General features: G+C 46.2%; 2 protein-coding genes across 5 annotated transcripts; one reads left to right on the top strand and one right to left on the bottom strand.

Annotated features, from left to right (window-relative positions):
• Nucleotides 1-9114: 9114 nt before the first annotated feature.
• On the top strand, nt 9115-14871 carry mogat3b (monoacylglycerol O-acyltransferase 3b). Of its 3 annotated transcripts, XM_076020461.1 has the most exons (10): nt 9451-9469; nt 9623-9656; nt 10046-10136; nt 10291-10398; nt 10617-10687; nt 11000-11204; nt 11303-11477; nt 11583-11767; nt 11876-11985; nt 14806-14871. In XM_076020461.1, exons 3-10 carry the CDS (start codon nt 10055-10057, stop codon nt 14854-14856), a joined length of 987 nt encoding a protein of 328 aa, XP_075876576.1. In that variant the 5' UTR covers nt 9451-9469; nt 9623-9656; nt 10046-10054; the 3' UTR covers nt 14857-14871. The 3 variants fall into 3 exon arrangements, with proteins under 3 accessions (XP_075876575.1, XP_075876576.1, XP_075876574.1); XM_076020459.1 differs by lacking the exon at nt 9451-9469 and having other exon boundaries at nt 9492-9656; XM_076020460.1 differs by lacking the exon at nt 14806-14871 and having other exon boundaries at nt 9115-9656; nt 11876-12638.
• srrt (serrate RNA effector molecule homolog (Arabidopsis)) lies at nt 12852-20183 on the bottom strand. Of its 2 annotated transcripts, none has more exons than XM_076020457.1 (20): nt 20050-20183; nt 19307-19425; nt 19058-19189; nt 18829-18975; nt 18556-18744; nt 16933-17102; nt 16652-16836; nt 16470-16577; nt 16230-16389; nt 15985-16136; nt 15845-15906; nt 15643-15721; nt 15146-15337; nt 14894-15064; nt 14602-14755; nt 14206-14399; nt 13736-13892; nt 13503-13595; nt 13287-13416; nt 12852-13095 (listed from the first exon to the last, which is right to left on the bottom strand). In XM_076020457.1, exons 1-20 carry the CDS (start codon nt 20158-20160, stop codon nt 13020-13022), a joined length of 2781 nt encoding a protein of 926 aa, XP_075876572.1. In that variant the 5' UTR covers nt 20161-20183; the 3' UTR covers nt 12852-13019. The 2 variants fall into 2 exon arrangements, with proteins under 2 accessions (XP_075876572.1, XP_075876573.1); XM_076020458.1 differs by having other exon boundaries at nt 15985-16133.
• Nucleotides 20184-20342: the final 159 nt, after the last annotated feature.

Raw genomic sequence — 20342 nt, 5'->3', positions numbered from 1 at the left:
TGTGAGTGTTTCCGCCAGTGGCTTTAAACAGAGGGCTAAAGACACTGTTTTGGAGAGATCTATAAAGTTAATGGAGCAAGGCTGCTCCACTGGAGTCTGGGCTGAAAACTAAAGGCCCCAAAGATAGTTATTACAATACAGTTTAGGACCTTTAAAGAGAGTCCGCTCGCTACTTTGCCTTCCTGCTGGCTGACGGCCGAAGCCGCAGCAACAGTCCTGTGTGCGATCAGCGCAAAGCCAGGTAGGCCGCAAACGCTCTTCCACAACATCTGAATCATCCTACATCCTTGTGCTCAAACTCCCCCGATGAGCGAGTCATAGCGTAGGCTGCTCAGGATAAGCACATGCCCCCACACACACACATACGCACACGCGCACGCACACACACACACACACACAGCTCTCCCACTTATTCATCTCATTTCATACAAATCATGTCTCCCAAGGCCCGGCTATCTGCGCCCGCCGGGCCACTCCACTCCATGCTGCCACGGCGTGTCGGTAAAATGACATTTTGCTGGTGTCAAAAAAAATGTGGCAGATTGAGATAACGAGGAGTTGATGCGCTGAAGCTAATTGACAGTAAAGCGCACGCAGACACTTCTTTGGGGAGAGTTGTGGAAAATCAGAGGCCGGGGGCCCAGGCGGGGGCCTGACACCGGAGGCGAGCGCTGGAATTTACGGCCGCTGGACTCACAGGTGTGATGGGCAGGTGTGACGCTCAGGGTCTCGGCCCAGCTGCTCCTGCCCCTCTCACTCCTGCTGTTAGCGGCACTGACGGTTATGAAATGGAATGGAAAGGGGACAAATGGCAGGCGACGGCAGATAACAAGCTGCGGGGGGAAGAAGGAACAGCCGCTTTCAGGCTGTAGTCTGTTGGACTGTAGTGCTGTGGTTGGGTGGGGCACTTGGCCAAAGCCTTGAAAGTGATACCGTGTGTGTGTGTGTGTTTGTGTGTGTGTGTGTGTGGAAAGGTTTCTTTGCAAAGCGGCTCCACCAAGAAGTTAATTCCAGTGACTCTCGCCTTGTTCCATGCATCCAATTTGACATTAATTAGCCCACAATGTTTACATTTGGGCTTACATCAGATATTTGAAATATGTTACCCACAACATCTTTGAATCATTTTTTTTCAAGGATAAAAAATCTTTTTGAATTTTAAATCAGGGCTGATCACGATTTTGATTGCCATTAAAGCGCAGTTGCAGTTGCACAAGTGCAGCCCCCACCCTCCCCCAACACCGCACTAATGTGTTACCTCTTTTTCAATGATTTAGTTGTCATCATTCAAGGTCCTTTTGAATGCCTTTCGCACAAATGCTGCAAATTAATGAGAAACTGGGACATTAAGCCTTAATTCTTTGGTCCATTTGCGCGTGCCTAAACATGTATAATTCAACACTCAGCCACAATGTGTTCCTCAAATGAGTCAAGGTCTTGCCAACTTTGTTCTCACATATTGATGCTGGAGTGACTTTGCTGCAGGCTCCTACAGACAACCCCCCCCCCACCCCCCTGGAAACACACACACACACACGCACACACACATGGCGCACTAACATATGTAAACAGATTTTTTTGCTCTCTGTCCCAAATTTCATGTCTGATGTCTGTCCATGCGGAAGAGTCGACGTAGACATAGACGGATGAGCACTGGTGAGTAACATGGCTTGAGATGGGAGATCCCCTCCCGGTTCCCCAGTGGCCAATAGGAAGGGGCGACTGCTGGCTACTAAGTTTACTTGCTTTGCGTGTCACCATACGAGCGCCTTCTTCTCAATGTGTATTGAGAAGAAAACGAAGGCGGAGAGGGAGCGAAGACGAGCTGCCTCAAGGAAACCATTAGCACACATCATTACTCTTGACTACACGCTGCAATGAGGAGCCAACGCTGCGAGATCCTTACAGCCCAGGAAGACGGGATTGGGGGGCATATGAATTGAATTTTGAGTGGTTAAATTGGACGTGCCCGACTCCGTGTTCCTGTTGCCAGACTCGAGATGTCATGAACACGTATGACCTTTTTTTAAAAGAAAAAAAAAACATGGGTTACCTGGGCGAAGCAAGACATCATCCACATACAGTATATGTCTGCAGCAGTCACTCCCGAAGGAAGAACCAAGAACTCAGTGCTCATTAGCGGAACAAAATACAGTACTTCCTTCCTTTTTTTTTCTTATTTTGCACAACGTTTTTCTATCTGAGAACATATGGGGGGGGGGGAGAAACACAGCCATTTTTAAACACGAGTGGGCACTGCAGTTTTTTCACAAATTTTATACAAGAACAATAACTTAAAAAAAAAAAAAAAAACTCAGTGTGATTTAAAAATTAAGTATGTTTCTTCACAAAAGAAACAAGAAGATGGGGGGGGGCATGCATTTGTACCCTGGACACTGCTGCTAAATGCCATGCCCTTTAATCAACGCGCCACCAGAGAGAACCTCCACTCCTTCACGTCTATTTATAACTCCACACTCTGACAAGTCTTGAGCATGAAAAAGTTGATTTGATTGGTGAGAAACCCTGGGTTTCTTACCAATGGCCGACCGGGTTATTGATCTAAAGTCGAACTCAGATAATAGCGGATCGCTGCATACAGCACACTGCAATGAATAATCCCTGCTAATATTACAGAACACAACGCACACTGGACACAGAAGGTATTTGAGGAATAATGTATAATTTGACCTACATTAGTAACGGGGGCTTGGCAATTAAAAGGCAATTCCAGCTATCCTCACAGCATCTCAGTTGGCGAAAACATGAAGACGCTGAGAGGCAGGAAAAAAAGCAGGCGCTGAAAAAAATTCGTCCATATGCATTTTTTTCCAACTGCTCTATTTCTTTTTTATTCTCACCAAATATTTAAAAAAAAAAAATAACATTTCAGTTTTGAAAGCAATATTCTTTCATTTCAATTCTTCAAAACATAGAGATACTAAACTCATGTGATCCCTTTGTGAAAGTTATAAGCATTCTCTATTTTATTAAAGGAAAATTTAATTTGACTAAATTTAACTTAACTCCTGAAACTTTGGCAATGTATAATAATGCAAAGTCAGATAATTATTTAACTTCATAATTAACTTTATTTTCTCTGATAATTTAATGCTTGGACGACACGGTGGTGCAGTGGTTAGCGCTGCCACCTCACAGCAAGAAGGTCGTGGGTTCCATTCCGGGGCCCGGACCTGGGACCTTTCTGTTTGCATGTTCTCCCTGTGTCTGCGTGGGTTCTCTCCGGGTTCTCCGGCTTCCTCCCACACTCCAAAAACATGCATGTGAGGTCAATTGAACACTCTAAATTGTCTGTAGGTGTGCATGTGAGTGTGAATGGTTGTTTGTCTCTATGTGGCCGTGCAATGAACTGGCGACTTGTCCAGGGTGTCACCCTGCCTTCACCCTATGACAGCTGGGATAGGCCCCAGCAGACCCCCCTGACCCTGAGCTCAGGGAGAAGCAGGTATGGAAAATGAATGAATTTAATGCTTCAATGCTGCCGTCAAGTTGCATCATATTTCCACATGCGTAGGTTGTCCGTGGTGACAAAGAAGTATTTGAATGCAAAAATAGGGAGGTTCTTGGAAACATTGGAGAAAGGTTTAATTGCAGTGATAATCTGTCTCTGGTTATTTATACTTTAAGACAAGAAGCACAGAGAACTGATACAGAGCTCGGTCACATGGTAGACAAGAAATATTTCCGAATACCAGCAAAACCTCTGAGCCTGCGGTGGAATACTGCTGTACTCCCATTAGTGTGTAACGTCATTGAGGGGAACAAATTGAGTTGTGGCTGCTTGTCCACATGCCTGGCCAATAACAGCTGCTTCCCAAAGAACACCAATCGTTAAGGTGGCCGCTTGACACACAAACACACGCATGTCAACCAGGCTGCACAGAGAATCTATACAATCCAGCTCCCTTCTTGTTGGGAAGAGTTTTGGAGCATTGCAATGTAGCGCCGCAAAAGATCCTATCGATGTTAACACATTATTTTCAAAATTCTTTTTCACTGTAATATTTTAAACAATAATGATTGGAATAAAAACCATTTGGAATTCTCAGCAGTCTTCTTAGCGAAATAAGATAATAAATAATAAATAAATGCCAAATCATTGCAGCTTTTAGTCAAAGAAGAAGTTTGAAGGCATTGACTCACTTTCCCATTTTATCAGATTTCCAAGAATAAGATATACAGACTAGAGCCCTTGGCAACATTCTACACAGAGGCAGAGAGTTATACAGCACAAAATTGAAGAGGTGGTCTCTTGCAGTGTGTGACCCAAGGCCCATACACAATGGAGTGTGTTGTATGTTGATTAACATTAGAAAATACAAAGAACAATCATCATCATCAATCATTTTTAAAATCACAATATTTGCCGATTTCATTTTTCAAATTTTGAATTATTGACTCAATTAATCATCAGCATTTCTGAGTGGGGCACACAGCAGAGTGAGGTGAGAGGAAGCTGAACTCAACATTGATTAAAAACTACAAGGAACAAACTTCTGAACGCCTCTCAGTTCATCTGATCTGCTCCGAGTAAACACAGCAAACCCCTCTGCAGAGGAACACATGACCAGTAGGGACAATCAGGAGACGAGGCGAAGCTAGCATGAAAACTAGCATGTCTTTCAGCCGCAGCACTCACACACTGCTGGAGAGACAGTGGCCCTCCAATCATGTCAGCCTCCTCGTCTCTGTGACAGCACTGAGAGAATCAAGATGGTGAGGGCACAGATTGGAAGTAGCACATGCTGTCCCTTAAAGAAGAGAGACGGAAGAGGAGGGCGGGGGTAGAGACAATACACACCAATGCCAGGTTGACATCTCTACAGTTGGTTTTGATTTAAAAAATACCAACACGGCTGCCTGGAGTAGCCATTTATATTACATCTCCCAACCTATTGACCCGCCGCTGCCTCAAACACCAGGGAAACCACCTGTTTAGATTATCCAGGAAATCCACAGAACCAAAAAAAAAATCCATTACGGCTCACCCGCACCACGGTATCCACTCGAGGAGAGAGAGAGAAACAGGCTTATAATGTCAGCATCTGCCACGTCTGCTGAGCATCCATCAGCCACATCATCTGCATGTTCAATTTCCCAAACCCGGTTTCCTGGTCACCGTACGTGATGCACGCTGCCGGCCGGCCGGCCAGGAAGGCTGATTCAGCCGCTTCCCGAGCGACGAGCTCACGTACAGACATATTAATTCACTTTTTGTTCCTTTTTGCCAGTACGTCACACTCTCAGCTTAGTAACCGTTCCAATCGGTGCGTCTGCTTTTAAAAGGCCCACAGTACAATTCAGGAGGCTGAGCCCTGGAAGGAGAGTAGTCTTTATTTTCCACGTTGGAACACGTTTCTGGGCTCGCCAGGTGAGCGCCAGCGCCAGCGCCGGCTACAGCATGTGCTAGCCCCGCTAGACTTCTTCTGCAGTCAAGACACGGTGCGCAGTGTGTGTGTGCGCGCGTGTGTGTGTTGTGGAGCACCGCCTGCACTCAATGACCCCAAAGTCACAGCTGCTCTCGCCCATCCCTGCCCTGCTATATCAGTAGCAACGTAAAGCAAACAGCGCAGGGGACACGGTCACACGCCGTATCTTTTATATCTGAGTCTGTTTAAACACTAGCAAGATGCAGAGGCGACGCTAGAGAGGGGGAGATAGTCTTCTGCTCCAAGGTCAGGGGGAGACTATGCTTGTGGGGGGTTTATTTTAAATGTTTTATCATTTCCCACCTCTAAAGAATACTTCAAGCTATATATATTCCTACATGATGCTTTAAATATTTTTTTGTGTGGTATTGACAGGCAAACCTAAAAAAACAACAACAACCTTAGAATCTCTTTTACAGTAAAACCAAAGGTGGTGACACGACTGCCTCCAAAAATTGCCAACTCAACCAACGATAGCGGTTGATATATTGAAGCATTTAAAGAGACGCTGTATATTCACGCTGCACTTCAGCATGTGGCACGAGAGGAGGAGGAGGACGTCTCTCAGTGGTGAGGGATGCTCGTTTTGAGTGGCAGTCACGCCCGGCGGAAGAGAGAAAAAAAAGAAAAAGAAAGAAAAAAAGGCGGGCCGGCTCGGTGAATTTAACGATGAATTCCCAGCCAGCCAGCTCGAACCTCCAGCACCGTCTTGCTCTGAGGATGAGAGGCGGCGGCGGGAGACTGCGACACTTGATGGGGTGCCATCTGATGGGTTTCCCGCACGCACACGAACCGGTTCCCCTCAGCATCCAGACGCCCGCCTCTCCCGCGCCAACACATCCTCCCTCACCTGGCTGCGCACAAAAACACGCCGCGCGCGCGCGCGCGCGCGCGCGCACACACACACACACTCGCGCGCGCCGGTGTGTTCACAATCTTGAGCACCACGCCGCCCATTCACACGCGCGCGCGCGCACGATACAACCCTTATATTATCCGTAAACATGCAGATGCGTCTCCATCGTCATGACGGTCGCTGCTTGCGCCGCCGGAGCTCCGGTCAGCGGTCAGCAGTCAGCTGGCGCACCGGGGTAGGGGGGGTTGTTTTGCGGTTGAAATCATTCAGAATGTCTCGTCACGGCTCGAGTCGAACGCAAGCTGCTGTTGTCACACGGCCCTTGCGTGCGTTCTCACCACCCCAGCAATTTGGGCTTGCGAGTTGGAGGGGGCAACAACACGGGCCTCAGACACACGCACACACGCACACACCAGGTTGCCGCGAGGCTTCAAGGTTGAACAATTTGGCACACAGGTTCCCTGACAACCCTGCGATTGGTGGGGGAAATGTGCGTAAAAGAAATGACAGCGATAATAATATTGACAAGAGAAGAGGGAGCCCATCGGGCCCGACGGCTGCACCCGTAACACACAAACACACACGCGCGCGCACACAATCGTATTTTCTGTCGCTAATTAGGCGGCGCGGTTCAAGCTTCCCCCCCGTGACAGCTGGCCGCATGATGAAAACAAGTGATGCTGCGGTTGACGGAGCGATGCTGACCGAGGTGTGAGACCTACCTTTGGGGGGGGGGGAAACACACACACACACACACACACACCGACCGAGGGGAGCCCGAGCCGAGAGAGTCGCTGAGAGGCAGAGCTCGCCGATATCCAGTCAGCCCGCGCTCGTAAAAAATCAGACAACAACAACACCACCACGCCGGTTGTTGATGACACAGCTGTCTTGGTGGAGGCAGGAGGAGGAGAAGCTGGCGGGTGGGGGGGGGGGATGCCGCCCTCCCAGACGTGTCAATTGACGTGGAGATGAAAAATCAGTTATTCAGACGCATATCGCCGGGATGACGCCTCGTCTTGACGCGGGAGCTCTTCCATTCTCAGGATAGACAGCGCTGCCTGCCACACTAGCGCCGCTCCGCGCTGCCTGGCCGGCGGGAGAGCCGCTGGAGGAGCTCGACGCTGTTGGCTGCTGCTGCTGCTGCTGCTGCTGCTGCGGTGGCGACGACGACGACGTGCCCGGACGCTCCTCCAGCGGCGGCGGCGGTGGCCAGGTGGAACGCCATCCTCGTGGTTTGTTTAAAAACAGGCGCCCCCCCCTCCCGGGATGACCTCCGCAAGAGAAGCAGCCTCTCGGTTCAGACGTGGACCGAGAGAGGAGGGGGAAGAGAGGAGAGCGGGGGAGAGAGGATGGGCGGGGGAGGCGAGGGGGGGTGGAAAACAAACGTCAACAGAAAAAATGCGCAGATCTCCGCGCGCCGCGCTGGTTCACGCGCTGGGCATCCTCAGCGTGCGTTTGCGTCCATATTAATATTCATCCGGAGCGCCTCCCGAGAGCGGAGCAGTGGGTTGTTTTTAGAAGGGAAGGGGAGTGAGGCGGTTAAAGCGGGGGAGCATCCGATGTGTCTTCACGTCCAACTGCGAAAGCGGGCTGCTGCTGCTGCTGCTGCTGCTGTTGCTGCTGCTGCTGCTGCTATCTCGCTTTGGCGTTATCGCTGAGACAAAATGAAATTTCAGCCCCCACGGCTCATTTTTGTTTTGGGGAGCATTTAGCAGGGCAGACTCATGGAATATCCGGATAGATTAGATAACAGTAGCAGTTATTATTATTATTATTATTATTATTATTATTATTATTATTATTATTATTATTATCATTATTATTATTATTATTGTTGTTGTTGTTGTTGTTGTTGTTGTTGTTGTTGTTGTTGTTGTTGTAAATCACCAATGCTGCATTTGTATTACAGGAGCCCCCAAAATTCAGCAAAATTCAGCAAACAAAAAAGAAAAAAAGAATGTCTGCAGCTATATGAGGATATTATGAAAGCGTTACGTGCCCAGTGATTGAAAAGAGGATAAAATAACTTACTGTTGTTAAGCATAAAATGCGCTCGGAATAAACCCATGTGCATGACGGACATAAAGTAGGCTAAGCTGTCATAGGAATTTTGGATGGAATTTTTTTTTTTTTTTTTTTATGATGGAGCGTCAGCCAAGGCGATGAAAACAGATTGGATGTGAACAAAACTAACGTCTGACATATTTAGTGGTGCGTGCGCCGATGCAGCATTAGTGTACATATTTGCAAAGTGTGTGTGCATAAGAGGAGAGATTTGGCTTCTCCCGCTCGGGTGTGTGGGGGGTGGGTCTGTAACCAAAGAGATAAACCTTGGCCTGTGCGGCTGACACGCCCCCTACAGCCCGTGGTAGGTTGTGCAGGTGAGGAGACGTGGAGGAAATCAACAGCTTTTTTCGCAACAGGCCTCTAATTGCGCGGCCTATTATCAGAGGAATCTTTGGACTGTCACGGATACAGGCAGAGTTGCTCAAAGCAACAGTGTCAAATCCAAAGTCCTCGTCTGAGCACTCGACTGATGCAGCTTTCTGCAAGGTGCATATATAATCCAATGGTGAAGGCATTGGGCACAGCTGCTTTCACTTCATTTGCTTGATTAGGCTGCTTATGTGGGTGTGAACCAACCACACTTGACCAGCATTCATTCATTCATTTCCCCGTGTTGTTAGCTCTTTGCCCTTGCTTGGGCACGGCAACTTGCTGTACAGCGTTCGCCTTCCCCCCATTGGTTGGTGACAACTTTCAGAACGCTACTTATGGGGAAAATCCCACCAAAAGGCTGTAATTGGTCAACTTGCCTGTTTGGAACAGCTAGTGTTTGTATGTCATCACCCTGTTGTACATCTTTCTAGTTTCAACCCTGTCACTTTAAGAAAAAAAAAGTCTGTGTTGTGAAATATAAAGAACACCATAGAACCGCCACAAAGCCAGCAGCAGACCAGAAGATACATGTTTCCTGTGAAACAGCAACACCATCCCACTGGAAGCAAGGTGTCACATATGCACTTTATGAACAAAAATAGTGCTGAGAAGACTATGATGGCTGTGTTCTTTCCGATGGCGGAAGCAAGTTCCCAGATCCCTTGCTGGCTGCTGCAGTGACCAGGAAACCCTGAACATTCTGTGATCCCATTAAATGAATGTGAGTCTTACAGACGAAGAATCTCCTTTCTTTTTACATGTATCTGTTGACTTCCTTTGCGTCAAAGTATCGGGGGAGTGGATTTGTTATCAGGAGTCTAGATAATCTGGTCAAAGTGCATGTTAGGCTTTGTGCTTTCTCCCAATGTATCAGCGTACATCAAAACTTTGAAAGAAACCCGTTTAAGGTAAAGTATCCCGTTTTATCCTTTGCAATACAGCTAGAAAGAACGTTTTTTTAACGATTTTTAGCTCTTCTTTTTTTTAAAGAAAATGTCAGCAATTTTCTTTTTTGAATAGCACTGTCTCTGCTCTCAGCATGTTCACAAGTGAGCTACTCCATCGGGAAACTGTGTGTCTTTTAATTCTCGAGGTTCCCCCGAAGGAAGATTAAGATCACAAGTTGTAGTGCTGATTGCTGATTGCATCTGAGCCAAACATAATAGCATTACACATTTCTGTTTTTCCTATTACAGTCCTGTTTTTGATTTCTGCTAGGGTTCTCTGTGTACCCTCCATATAAAGGTTGTCTATAACTGAACAAAGCTGTACTAAGAGTTGATGGTATGGCCTCTAGGTTGCAGGAATGGCTAAAGAAAAAACTCAGAGGAAGCGGTTTATAGAGGCAATAAGTGTTCTGCAATGGGTGCTAAGCTTTCTTTTCCTAGGTAAGATCCCAACTTGATCTATAAATGCACTTTCAGCATCACTGACAATGATTGTTGCATTGCTGCATGAAAGTGTGTGATATTTGCACTGTTGTAGCACAATAAATGGGTCAGTGTACTTTCTGACATGGCTCCATATGCTTTGCATCTCCAGGACTGGCATGTATATTCTTGATGGTGTATCTTATGTTTACCTCACTGTGGCCTCTCTCCGCTTTGAGCTTCATGTGGTTGGTGGTGGACTGGAACACCCCTGAGAAAGGTAGAGGACGTTACATCTTGAATTGCAAACGGCGCCACTGACATTGAAAGATCAAATAACAGGAACCAAATAACAGGAACCAAACAATGACCACCTTGTCACTTTTTGATAATGTGGATTTTTCTGTGTAAATATTTCCTGCAAACATTAAAAAACTAAAAATGCAGTACCTGTATTTTAAAAGGTCAAAATGTTTGAAATATCTAAATCTCTATCAGGCGGCAGGAGGAGCAAGTTTGTAAGGAACTGGAAAGTATGGGGCCACTTCAGAGATTTCTTTCCTATCAAAGTAAGTTTCTCTTTGTCGTTCTGACTTGTGCAAATTGATTCATAATTCGTCATCTAAGGTGCCAACGTGATGTGACAGTGGTTTGACGAGGTTGAAAGCTGGTCAACCTGATAAGATCTCGGTTATCTGTTTTGTAGACAAAGCGATACGTTATCTGAGGCAGCTTTGTGTACAAGTAATTAGAAACAACCTCTGAGACTTTTACGATCTACTTCACTCTGCTGTTGTATATTATCATGATTTTCAATCAATGACACAATTTGTCTTTTATGGTTTTTTAGTTTTGCCAATAACTCCCCTCATTCTGCTCAGTTGGTGAAGACAGCAGAGCTGAGTCCAAAGAAGAACTACATTCTGGGTTGTCACCCGCACGGCATCATGAGTGCTGGAGCCTTTGCCTGCTTCAGCACAGAGAGCTGCGGCTTCGCTGAAAGCTTTCCTGGAGTCAAATCCCACCTGGCAATTCTAGCCGGACTATTCAGGATACCATTATTCAGGGAATACGTAATGGGAGGAGGTATTTATATTTGTTTCAACTTTTAACTCCTGGGATTTTCTTTTACGTGCCCGTCTCAGCAGCTGTAAGTGAATCTCTATTGCAATCTGCCTGATCAGGTTGTTACCCGGTTAGTAGGGCGAGTCTCACGCACCTCCTCTCCAAGAGTGGCAAGGGCAACGCGGTCGTGATTGTGATAGGGGGCGCTGCCGAGTCTCTGTCGTCCTCTCCCGGAGCCAACACGGTGTTGGTGAAGCAGAGGAAGGGATTCGTCAGGATGGCTCTTGAGTTTGGGTGAGAATGCACATTGTGTCACACATTTTCACACCTTGCACATCAGCTCTGAAGTCCTGCTCGCAGAACACACCAGTGTAACCTGCTGACGATGATGTGCCACAGGGCTGATCTGGTGCCTGTTTACTCATTCGGGGAGAATGAGCTGTTCAAGCAGGTGATTTTCTCAGAGGGCAGCTTCGGTCGGAGGTTGCAGGACCTTTTCAAAAGATTCATGGGTTTCGCCCCATGTTTGTTTGTTGGCGATCGCCTGCCGGTGATGCCCTACAGGATTCCAATCACAACAGTTGGTGAGTGTGTCATTATTCTGCAGCCTGTAGCTCTGTGCAAGCGCCAACTTTCTCTTTTTATTTATTTATTTATTTATTTATTTTATGTCGCCCTCTGTCTTTTTTCAGTGGGAGGTCCAATCGCCGTGCCACAGCGTACAAATCCCACCGAGGAGGAGGTGGACCACTATCACAGACTTTACATGGATGGCCTGTCAAAGCTATTCCATGAACATAAGGTCAGCTGTGGGCTTCCTGAAAGACACAAGCTTCGAATCATCTAGTTTGTTTTTGCTTTATAAAATCAACCATGTGTTTGCATTGTATAATGCTCTTAACTGGTGCTGGAGCACTGTTGGTGTTCTCTGTACTACTGGATGTCCTCACTGACTGAGAATGTGTGTTTGTTGAAGGCATGTCCAAAATAATTATTACGCTGTCGTGCCAATCGCATGATGAAATGTTGTGAAAAATATTTATGGCTTCCCGTTTTACGATCAACAGAAAATTTAAGTTAACAATGTTTATGTTATTATTTTCACTGTGGAAACTGAAGTACCAATGGAGTGGACCAACTTTACAGAGAACTCCACAATGACATCTAAGTACTTTAGTTTTGATTTTTACATACTCCATGTTGTGTGTATACACAAGTGAGTGATTCATAAAACCAATGCAATGTATCAACAAAATGTATACAAACCTCATGTACCGTTTCTATTGGTGCATCACTCCTTAAATCTTGCTGTGGGCGACAGTGGCAAGAGAACTGGCGGATACACGCAAAGTGCAATAAAGCATGTCTCCAGCATTATGCCTTCACTGTCACATGGAAGTGTTTTGTCAGCAAAGAGCCACAGAAATAAATGTTTCGCGATAATGTTCACAAGGATACATTAATATGAAGTGATGCTTAATTTATCTTAATATGTGATCCTCTAATATCTCAATGAATCCTACGTTTCATTCTGATCATGGAGACAAATTCAAGCACAAAATGAAAACAAGGGGTTTCTTCTGTGTCAACATCTTGTCTTTAAAACAGACAGCAACATTAAGCTAGGTAAAGTAAAAAAAAAATTCAATAAATGAAATACATACAAACTTACTTAGATCACAACTTTATTCAGGAGCCAGTTTACAACGGACATATCTCCTAACTAGCACAATAGTTGCAAAAAACTAGAAAGAGGAAAGTGGGAGGGAGAAACTTGATTACTGCAAAGGGGAAGCAGAACAAAACATGGTACAGTGTGTAGAGACTGAAAAAGACTTAAAAGAAGTCCATGTCATCAGGTGCATCCAGGTCTCTATACTCAATGATGTTGCGTGGGTCTCCCCGAGACATTCTGGAAGGGTTTGAGAAGGACAGATATCACTCTGTGTTGAGGCGCACACACACACACACACACACACACACACACACACACACACACACACACACACACACACACACACACACACACACACACACACACACACACACACACACACACACACACACACACACACACACACACACACACACACACACACACACCTGATGTTGCGCGGCTTGCCCAGGTAGCCTCCTTGTCCTCGGAAGTTGTCATAATTTCCCCGGCCGCTTCCTCCTCCTCCTCCTCCTCCGCCTCCACCACCGTACTGGTTGGGAGGGTAAGGCGGGGCACCTGTTGACAAGGAATTGGACTGCTTTGACCTTGGCACACTTCTAGTTGAGTCCAAAGACAAAAAGAAGCAAAGTCGTAAGTCATACCAACATAGCCCATCAGCGGTGGGCGTGGCTGTGCGAAGCCCATTGGACCCGGAGGAGCTTGAGGAGGAAACGGCATGGTGGGAGTAAGCAGACCTGGAAGACAAACAAGGGAGAAGGACATCAAGACTTTCCAAATCACTAATTACATAATTCTGCTAGTCCTGTTTGTGTTCGAGCAACAACTAAAATGGTTCATCTGTGTGTGTTTGACTAGACAGAGATGTTGTGTTGACCTTGTCCCGGTGTTGGGAGAGGAGGAAGCTTCAACTCAGGCAGCGCCGGTCTCTTGGCATCCATCAGGAAGTTGTTAAAGAACGCCACCTCTTTTTTCACCTCCTCAATTTTATCCCCGTGTTTGTTCAGGATGTGCTTTCGTACAAATTCCGGGCCCTGAGAATGAAATAGTACACAAAGTCTATGCATTAAACTAACAACGTACAACAGAACATGCAATTATGATTTATGATGTGATCTTCATGTTTCTGTCTGGTTAATGAAACTAAAATGTGTCATGGTTTTCTAACCAACTCTAGCGGTGGTAAGCTGGCTGATAAACTGACTCTTGGCAAGTTGAAATGACCAAACTCGCACGAATAGAATTTCATTGTCGTTCCAGCTGGTTGAGAAGGGCCACACAACTTGTGAAATGAATACATTTAATCACACGTCACTAAACGAGCCAACAAGAGAAACGAGAGAGTACCTTAAACTTCTTGCCGCTCAGCGGACACAGCCACTTGTCCTTTCCCAGCTCCTGAGTGTTGGCCGAAACAAACTTCTCCACCTCCTCCTCGGGGTCCTTGCGACCCATCTTTGCTGCATCCTCCTCGGACAAGACTTCTTTCAAACTAAACAAAGGGCTCAGCTTCTCCTCCATCACTTTCTGCCATTGTTGCACTGCAGAAACACCAGTTAAAAATGCAACATGCAAAATAGACAATATTTGTGAAAAGGTAAAACAAAACAACCTTTTCTCGTGCAACACACACACACACACACACACACACACACACACACACACACACACACACACACACACACACACACACACACACACACACACACACACACACACACACACACACACACACACACACACCTTCACTGTGTGCGATGCGGTTTGGAGGGATGGGTCCGCGCACGTGGATCATGCCACAACGATTGGGCATTTCATCCTCGCTCGGGTACTCGCAGGCGTTGTAGTAGTCGATGGAATGCACGACGCGCAGATACAAGATGAGACGATCCAGCACCTAGGAGAAGAACGCGGAGGAGATTTGGTCTAATGTGAGCGTCATTTCAGCTTGTCAGATGTAACCTGAGAAACACATGGACCGGGAGACCCGCTGGTTGACCAGGTGACAGTGGCGAGTGAGTGGAGACGCCCAAACCTTGGCCAGTTTCTCCTCCCTCTCCACGGTGGTCTCTACGGGGTGGCCCTCCTTGGCGCTCTCCTCCGGATCCATCCCGCTCCCAGAGCCAAGGAGCTCCTCCTCCTCGGCGCTCACCTCCTCGATCAGGTAATCGGTGATGTTCTTCAAGATGGGGTTCTGGGCATGCGACTGCCAAACATCAGAAACCATGACAATTCATTCCGGGTGCTTTTGAACGACGAGCGGTGCGAATGGTGACGGCTGCTGCACCTCCACGCTTGGCCCCTCCTCCTGGAACTTCCTGCTCCACAGCGCGCCCTTCTCGTCCAGGGCGTGAATGAGCTTGGCGGCCAGCTTGATGTCGTTGCGGAGCACCTGCTTGTGCTGAGTGATGCCGTTGACGTTGCGTACCCTCCGCGCCAGGTCCCTGTTGACGCCAGGTGCCAGCTCGCAGTCGCGAAGCTGTGAGCCAGTGCATTTTTAAAGAAGACTTTATTTTTTTTAGCATGATGACACCGAGTTTCTAACAACATTGAAAAAAATCTAGAATGAAAACACTCCGGAGCAAAAGCAGTCAGTGGCATTCATTCCTAAAATACAGCCTGAATTGATGCAATAGCAAACATTTATATTTGGACTCAACAGCTGTGAATTATTCATTTGAAATAAATGTTATTTGTGTGTGTGTGTGTGTGTGTGTGTGTGTGTGTGTGTGTGTGTGTGTGTGTATACACACATGTTGAATAATGTAAAAATATGGCACTTACGCGGATATTCTGAAGGTTCCAGCAAACTTCCTTAATGTTGATGCTGCGATCAAATGTTACCCAACAACGTCTGAAGAACCTGTTGCAGAACAAGGTTCAAACTGATAAATGTGTAGTTTCAAGTATCATGCCAAGACAAAAAATTGGAAAGAGATTAAAAAAAATAATAAAAAAAAAGAGTGTTTCTTCTTTTTAAACCGACCTGCGCTCAGGATGAGGGTCGGACAAGCAAACGCGCAGGAAGCCAGGGTACCGCCGGCAGAGCTGAGAGAGGAAAACAACCATGAGTCAAGGGAGACGGTCTTTTGGAGTCACTCACGTTGCTGCCACTGTACAACTTACAGCAATGATCTCAGCTTTGGAAATGGTGGGGGCGATGCTCCTCATGAACAGAGAGCAGGTCCTGTGGAGGGGCCGCGGCCGGGGAGAGTCGTCTTTGGCCTTCTTCTCCTCTTTCTTCTCCTCCTTGGCGCTCTCCTTTGGCTTCTCCTCTTCTTCATTAGGAGAGCAGAGTGCAGAGGCATGTGCTATTAACGCCTGAGAAAGGACACCATAAAAGTATAGGCAACATCCGTGTCGCTCCCCACCTTCGCCCTCCTCTTCCTCATCATCCTTGTCTTCCGCCTCTTCCTTCTTCTTGGGTTTATCAGAGCAGTTGGAATTTGAGTCTGAATCAGAATCCGAGTCGCTCTCCGAGGCGCTGGCTTCGTCGTCGCTGTCGCCGCTGCGCTTCCTCTTCCTCCTCAGCTGATGTCAGGCAGATTTACAATTGGATCAGAATCAGATCAGATTGATCTGTAACAAAAACAACCTGAAGTAAGGCTTACTTTCTTGGGCTCAGGTGCTTCTTCCTTGCTGTTCTCTTTCTTTGCCTCCTCCTTCCCATCCTCTCCGGCAGCTGCGGAGTCTCTCTCTGCGACAGAGTTGCTCTCCTCCTGTGAAAAGGTTTACTGTGAGTGTACAGTTGGCTTTGTACAGTGCATGAACACAGACCGAGTTCAAACTTTACCTTCTCATTTTTGTCCTTCTCCGCAGACGGTTTGCGTTCAGCCTCCTGGGTTTTGTGCTCCTCTCTTTTGGAAGCGTCGCCTGCCGCAGACATGGCTGCAGCCTTCTCCCTTTCCTCCTCCTCTTCAGTGGGCAGGTCTAGGATGCGCAAGTCGTGATCCGTCCCTCCCTCCATCTTAATCACGGCTGCAGGTCGGCCAGAGCCACACACGATTCAGCAAAAAGACCAACGGCGAACGGACCAAGAAACCGACGTCCATGTGTTAACGGCTCAGGTCTCACCTGCATCCAGAACCTTGATGATAGCCGGGGTCTGCTCAATGTCAAGGGAGACACTGTCAAACCAACTGTTCTCCATCAGGAACATGTAGACGTTGAGGCGGTTACGCAGGGCCCCCTGGGCCTCGGCCTTGAGTCGGCTGGCCTCGTCCGGGTGATATTTGGACCTGAACCTGTGTCCAAAGTTGTGATTCCAAAAAAAAACAGCGGGGAGGGTGTGGCGGGAGGGTGGGATGAATGGGAAGCAGTAGTTAGAATTCAAATATAGATGTGTGGCACCTCTGGCTACAGAATAATCATGTGTTTGAAAAATTAAAATCCTCTAGATAACAAATCTTTTTGGTCTAAATTGTGAGAAGAATCAAGTGAGTAGAATGAGGAAGCTTATCATTATTAAGACTGTGATTTGTGTAGCAGTGTGTGCTTGGTTTGACTTTGTGATTAACTGTTGCACAACTGTAGAAAGGTTGAGGTTAACTCAACAAAAATGTGAGGGTGAAAAACACCCACAAAGTTCTAAAAATTAAGCATTCACATATTCAGATTTTCACATTTGAAATGTTGATCGTTGAGTGGACTACAGTTACCTTTCGCTCTGCCAGTTTATTAACAAATAAATACAGAGAGGGGGGGGGGTCTCTTCAGTGAAAATGCGCTCCACTTCACCACAGTGGTGTCTGTATACACGCAAATTCAGTTTTGGAATTCGATTTGCTCCAACCATAAAAAGAAAGTAGTGTAAAAAAAAAAAAAGCATAAAATAATAAAAAAAAAAAAAAGGTCTCTCCGTGCGCAGAAGACTGTGTTTCTGTCTATCTAAGATCCCTGATACTGTTTGTCTAAGAGCAACTGCATTGTGCGCAGTGCAAGCCCTTGCTGTCTACGAGTGATTCCTGCTGATGAGCTCCGCTCTCATCTTCAAAAGACACGCTGTCAGCGCAGTTGTGGAAATGAAGGGGGGACAAACTGGTTAAGTCAAAACAGAACAATTTTGCATTATACCTGTGAAATAAGTGTCACAAGGATTAACAGGCATTACAAAGCTGTGCAAAAGTTTCATACAGAATAAGAAAATCAACCCAAGCATTAAAAGAAGATGTTGGTCACAACTAAATATTGAAATTCTGTTCCTATGACTCATTCGCACTGTGACATTTAAATTATTAAATCTTTTTTTTTAATTAAAATTAGTAAGCAAAAAAAGATATATGGGTGGATTTTCTTAAGATATAAATCATATACAATAAATGAACAAAAACAAAGTTAAAAAAAAAAAAACTATAGACCTGGACACCCTCTGGGTTATTTTGCAAACACATGATACATGTTGATGCATGTTGAAAGCCATAATTAGAAATTCTATGCTACAAGGTCTTTTGTTTAATAATAGGATGAATTAGTAGGAAAAAAAATGATGGTTAAAGCAAAAATGTTTTCAATCACCCAGTGTAGGACCAGGCCTAAAGTCATAGATTGATAATACCTGTACGATAACATTAGAAATAAGTGAAAATTGAAACAAAAACAAAGCTGCAAATGAATGACTAACAACTACCAATATCTATCTATAGTTCAAGCAAAATTTTAAAAGAAAGATGGTAAAGATAAAGATAAGCAAGATCGTACCACTCCTCGTCTTTATGAGCCAGAAAGAAGTCCTGCATCTGCTGCCGACGAAAGTCGATCTTGTACTCATTGTACCGTTTGACCGCCTCGGTCTCATCGACAGAATCATCCAGGGACAGCAGGAACTCTTTAAAGCTCTTCATTATGGGAGGAGGTGGACCTAAATCCATGTCATGGATGTTGCCAAGCCTGCAGGGAAGGATATTTTAGTATGTATGAAAGGAAAAACAGAGCTGAAAGATGTCGGTCTAGGCTAACAACACCACCTCTCACCTTGCTTGTATGGGGATGCCATGATGAGGCTGCATGAGATGCAGGTCAGGGTGGCCCCAGTGCTGCGGGGGGCCGTAACTGGGGCCCCCTCCGCCGCTGTAACCCAAGTCATATCCTCCTCGGTAGGGATCGCCACCATGATCATCCCTGGCAGGGACGCATCAAAGATCGTCAGCGACAACGAGCAGCTGCTGGGAAGACTGAACAGAGTCACTGCCGCTCATCTCACCAGTCTCTTCTCATGCGTTTCTGCTGGGGGCTCATGTCGTGTCGTGGCGGGGTGAACCTCTCCCTCCGGCCTCTGTCATAATCCCGGTACTCCCCACGACTGCGACGCTCCCTGCCTCCTCTGTCCCACTCTCTGGTCACGATAATGCGGAAAGCATAAGTCAGGAATACAAGCACAAGCACATCGCAGCATACACATAAATGGTGAAATGAGAGTGTCTGGAGACGGGGCTTCCATTTGCTCACTGACCTGTCGTTCCAGTCGTCTCTGCGTCTGTCCTCTCGCTCTCTGGAGCGGTCATAGTCACTTCGCTCCCGTCTGAACTTGTCTCTTCTCCGGCGATCGTACTCATCATCGCTGTCTCCCATCTAAGCGAAAGTAATATTAATCATCGTTATTATTAATGTTAATGCACACGTACACACTGAACGTTGGCATCACGCTACGCCAGTCCTAAAGATTGTCCTCGGTGCTCGTGCTCACGTAAATAGAAGCCGGAACACGCATTGTCAAAGTTACACAATTTAGATGAATGCATTCTTTTGAACAGAGGTTTTGTTGGCGGTAATGAACCGCTGAATGGGGGGGGAGACAAGTTGGGACGATGTTAGGGTGCAACTACTGAGGACTGTATTCATGAAACAACGCTGGCTGACGACGTAGAATCTTGTGCCTTTGTCTGACACAACGGTTGCAAGTAAGAATGGATCAGCCATCAACTATCGTGTATTTGTAGGGAAGAAGAATAACAGCAAAATATATGTTATCTCGATACTAAATTAAAGGTGATAAACAGCACTGTAATTGTGGTCTAGCCGTTAGCAAGGAGGCTAATGTTAGCTAAACGGCCAAGTTACTTAGCTAAAGGTACATGCTAACGCTCCAGTTCACCTGGTGCAAAACAAACGTTAATTTTCAACATTTTAAAACGATTGGCTCCGACAATTAATGATCACCCTAACGGCGTGCGTTTGAAGTATAGACATTAGAACCTTGGTAATAAAGTCCTTGGTTAATTCAGGCACGCTTCCCCTTCTTCCGATGCAGCGTCTTCTTCCTCTTCTTTCCAGCCGTGGGTACGCTAAACAAGACGCAAGACACATTGCTGCCCCCAGCTGGTCTAAAGTGTGGTTCAGAATTTTACTTAACCTTTATCCTCCATCCATTTTTGTCTTCCTCGTGATACTTTATTTCAACGTCAACTTGAAATCATGCATTATTTTTGCTGGATAACACTTTTTTGTCTTTTTATTTACCAGTTTCTTAAAAAAAAAAAATGTTTATA

Source organism: Nelusetta ayraudi, unplaced genomic scaffold (genome assembly GCF_046127955.1).
Source record: "Nelusetta ayraudi isolate G7.1 ecotype Tasmania unplaced genomic scaffold, CSIRO-AGI_Nayr_v1 ptg000011l, whole genome shotgun sequence".
NCBI classification, from domain to species: domain Eukaryota; kingdom Metazoa; phylum Chordata; class Actinopteri; order Tetraodontiformes; family Monacanthidae; genus Nelusetta; species Nelusetta ayraudi.
The sequence above is the reverse complement of the archived record's forward strand: the minus strand, read 5'-3'. Positions and strand labels throughout refer to the sequence as shown.

Bases quoted from the DNA above. Each gene is read 5' to 3' on its own strand.
- srrt (XM_076020457.1), bottom strand. From the start codon at position 20,160: ATGTGTCTTGCGTCTTGTTTAGCGTACCCACGGCTGGAAAGAAGAGGA. The intron at 19,190-19,306 runs GTCAGTGAGCAA...TATCGTGACCAG, and splicing joins AGAGACGACTGGAACGACAG to AGAGTGGGACAGAGGAGGCA. The intron at 13,596-13,735 runs GTCAACACAACA...TTTGTCTTCCAG, and splicing joins TCTCCCAACACCGGGACAAG to GTCTGCTTACTCCCACCATG.
- mogat3b (XM_076020459.1), top strand. From the start codon at position 9,507: ATGTATCTGTTGACTTCCTTTGCGTCAAAGTATCGGGGGAGTGGATTT. The intron at 10,137-10,290 runs GTAAGATCCCAA...TTGCATCTCCAG, and splicing joins GCTAAGCTTTCTTTTCCTAG to GACTGGCATGTATATTCTTG. The intron at 10,399-10,616 runs GTAGAGGACGTT...AATCTCTATCAG, and splicing joins CTGGAACACCCCTGAGAAAG to GCGGCAGGAGGAGCAAGTTT.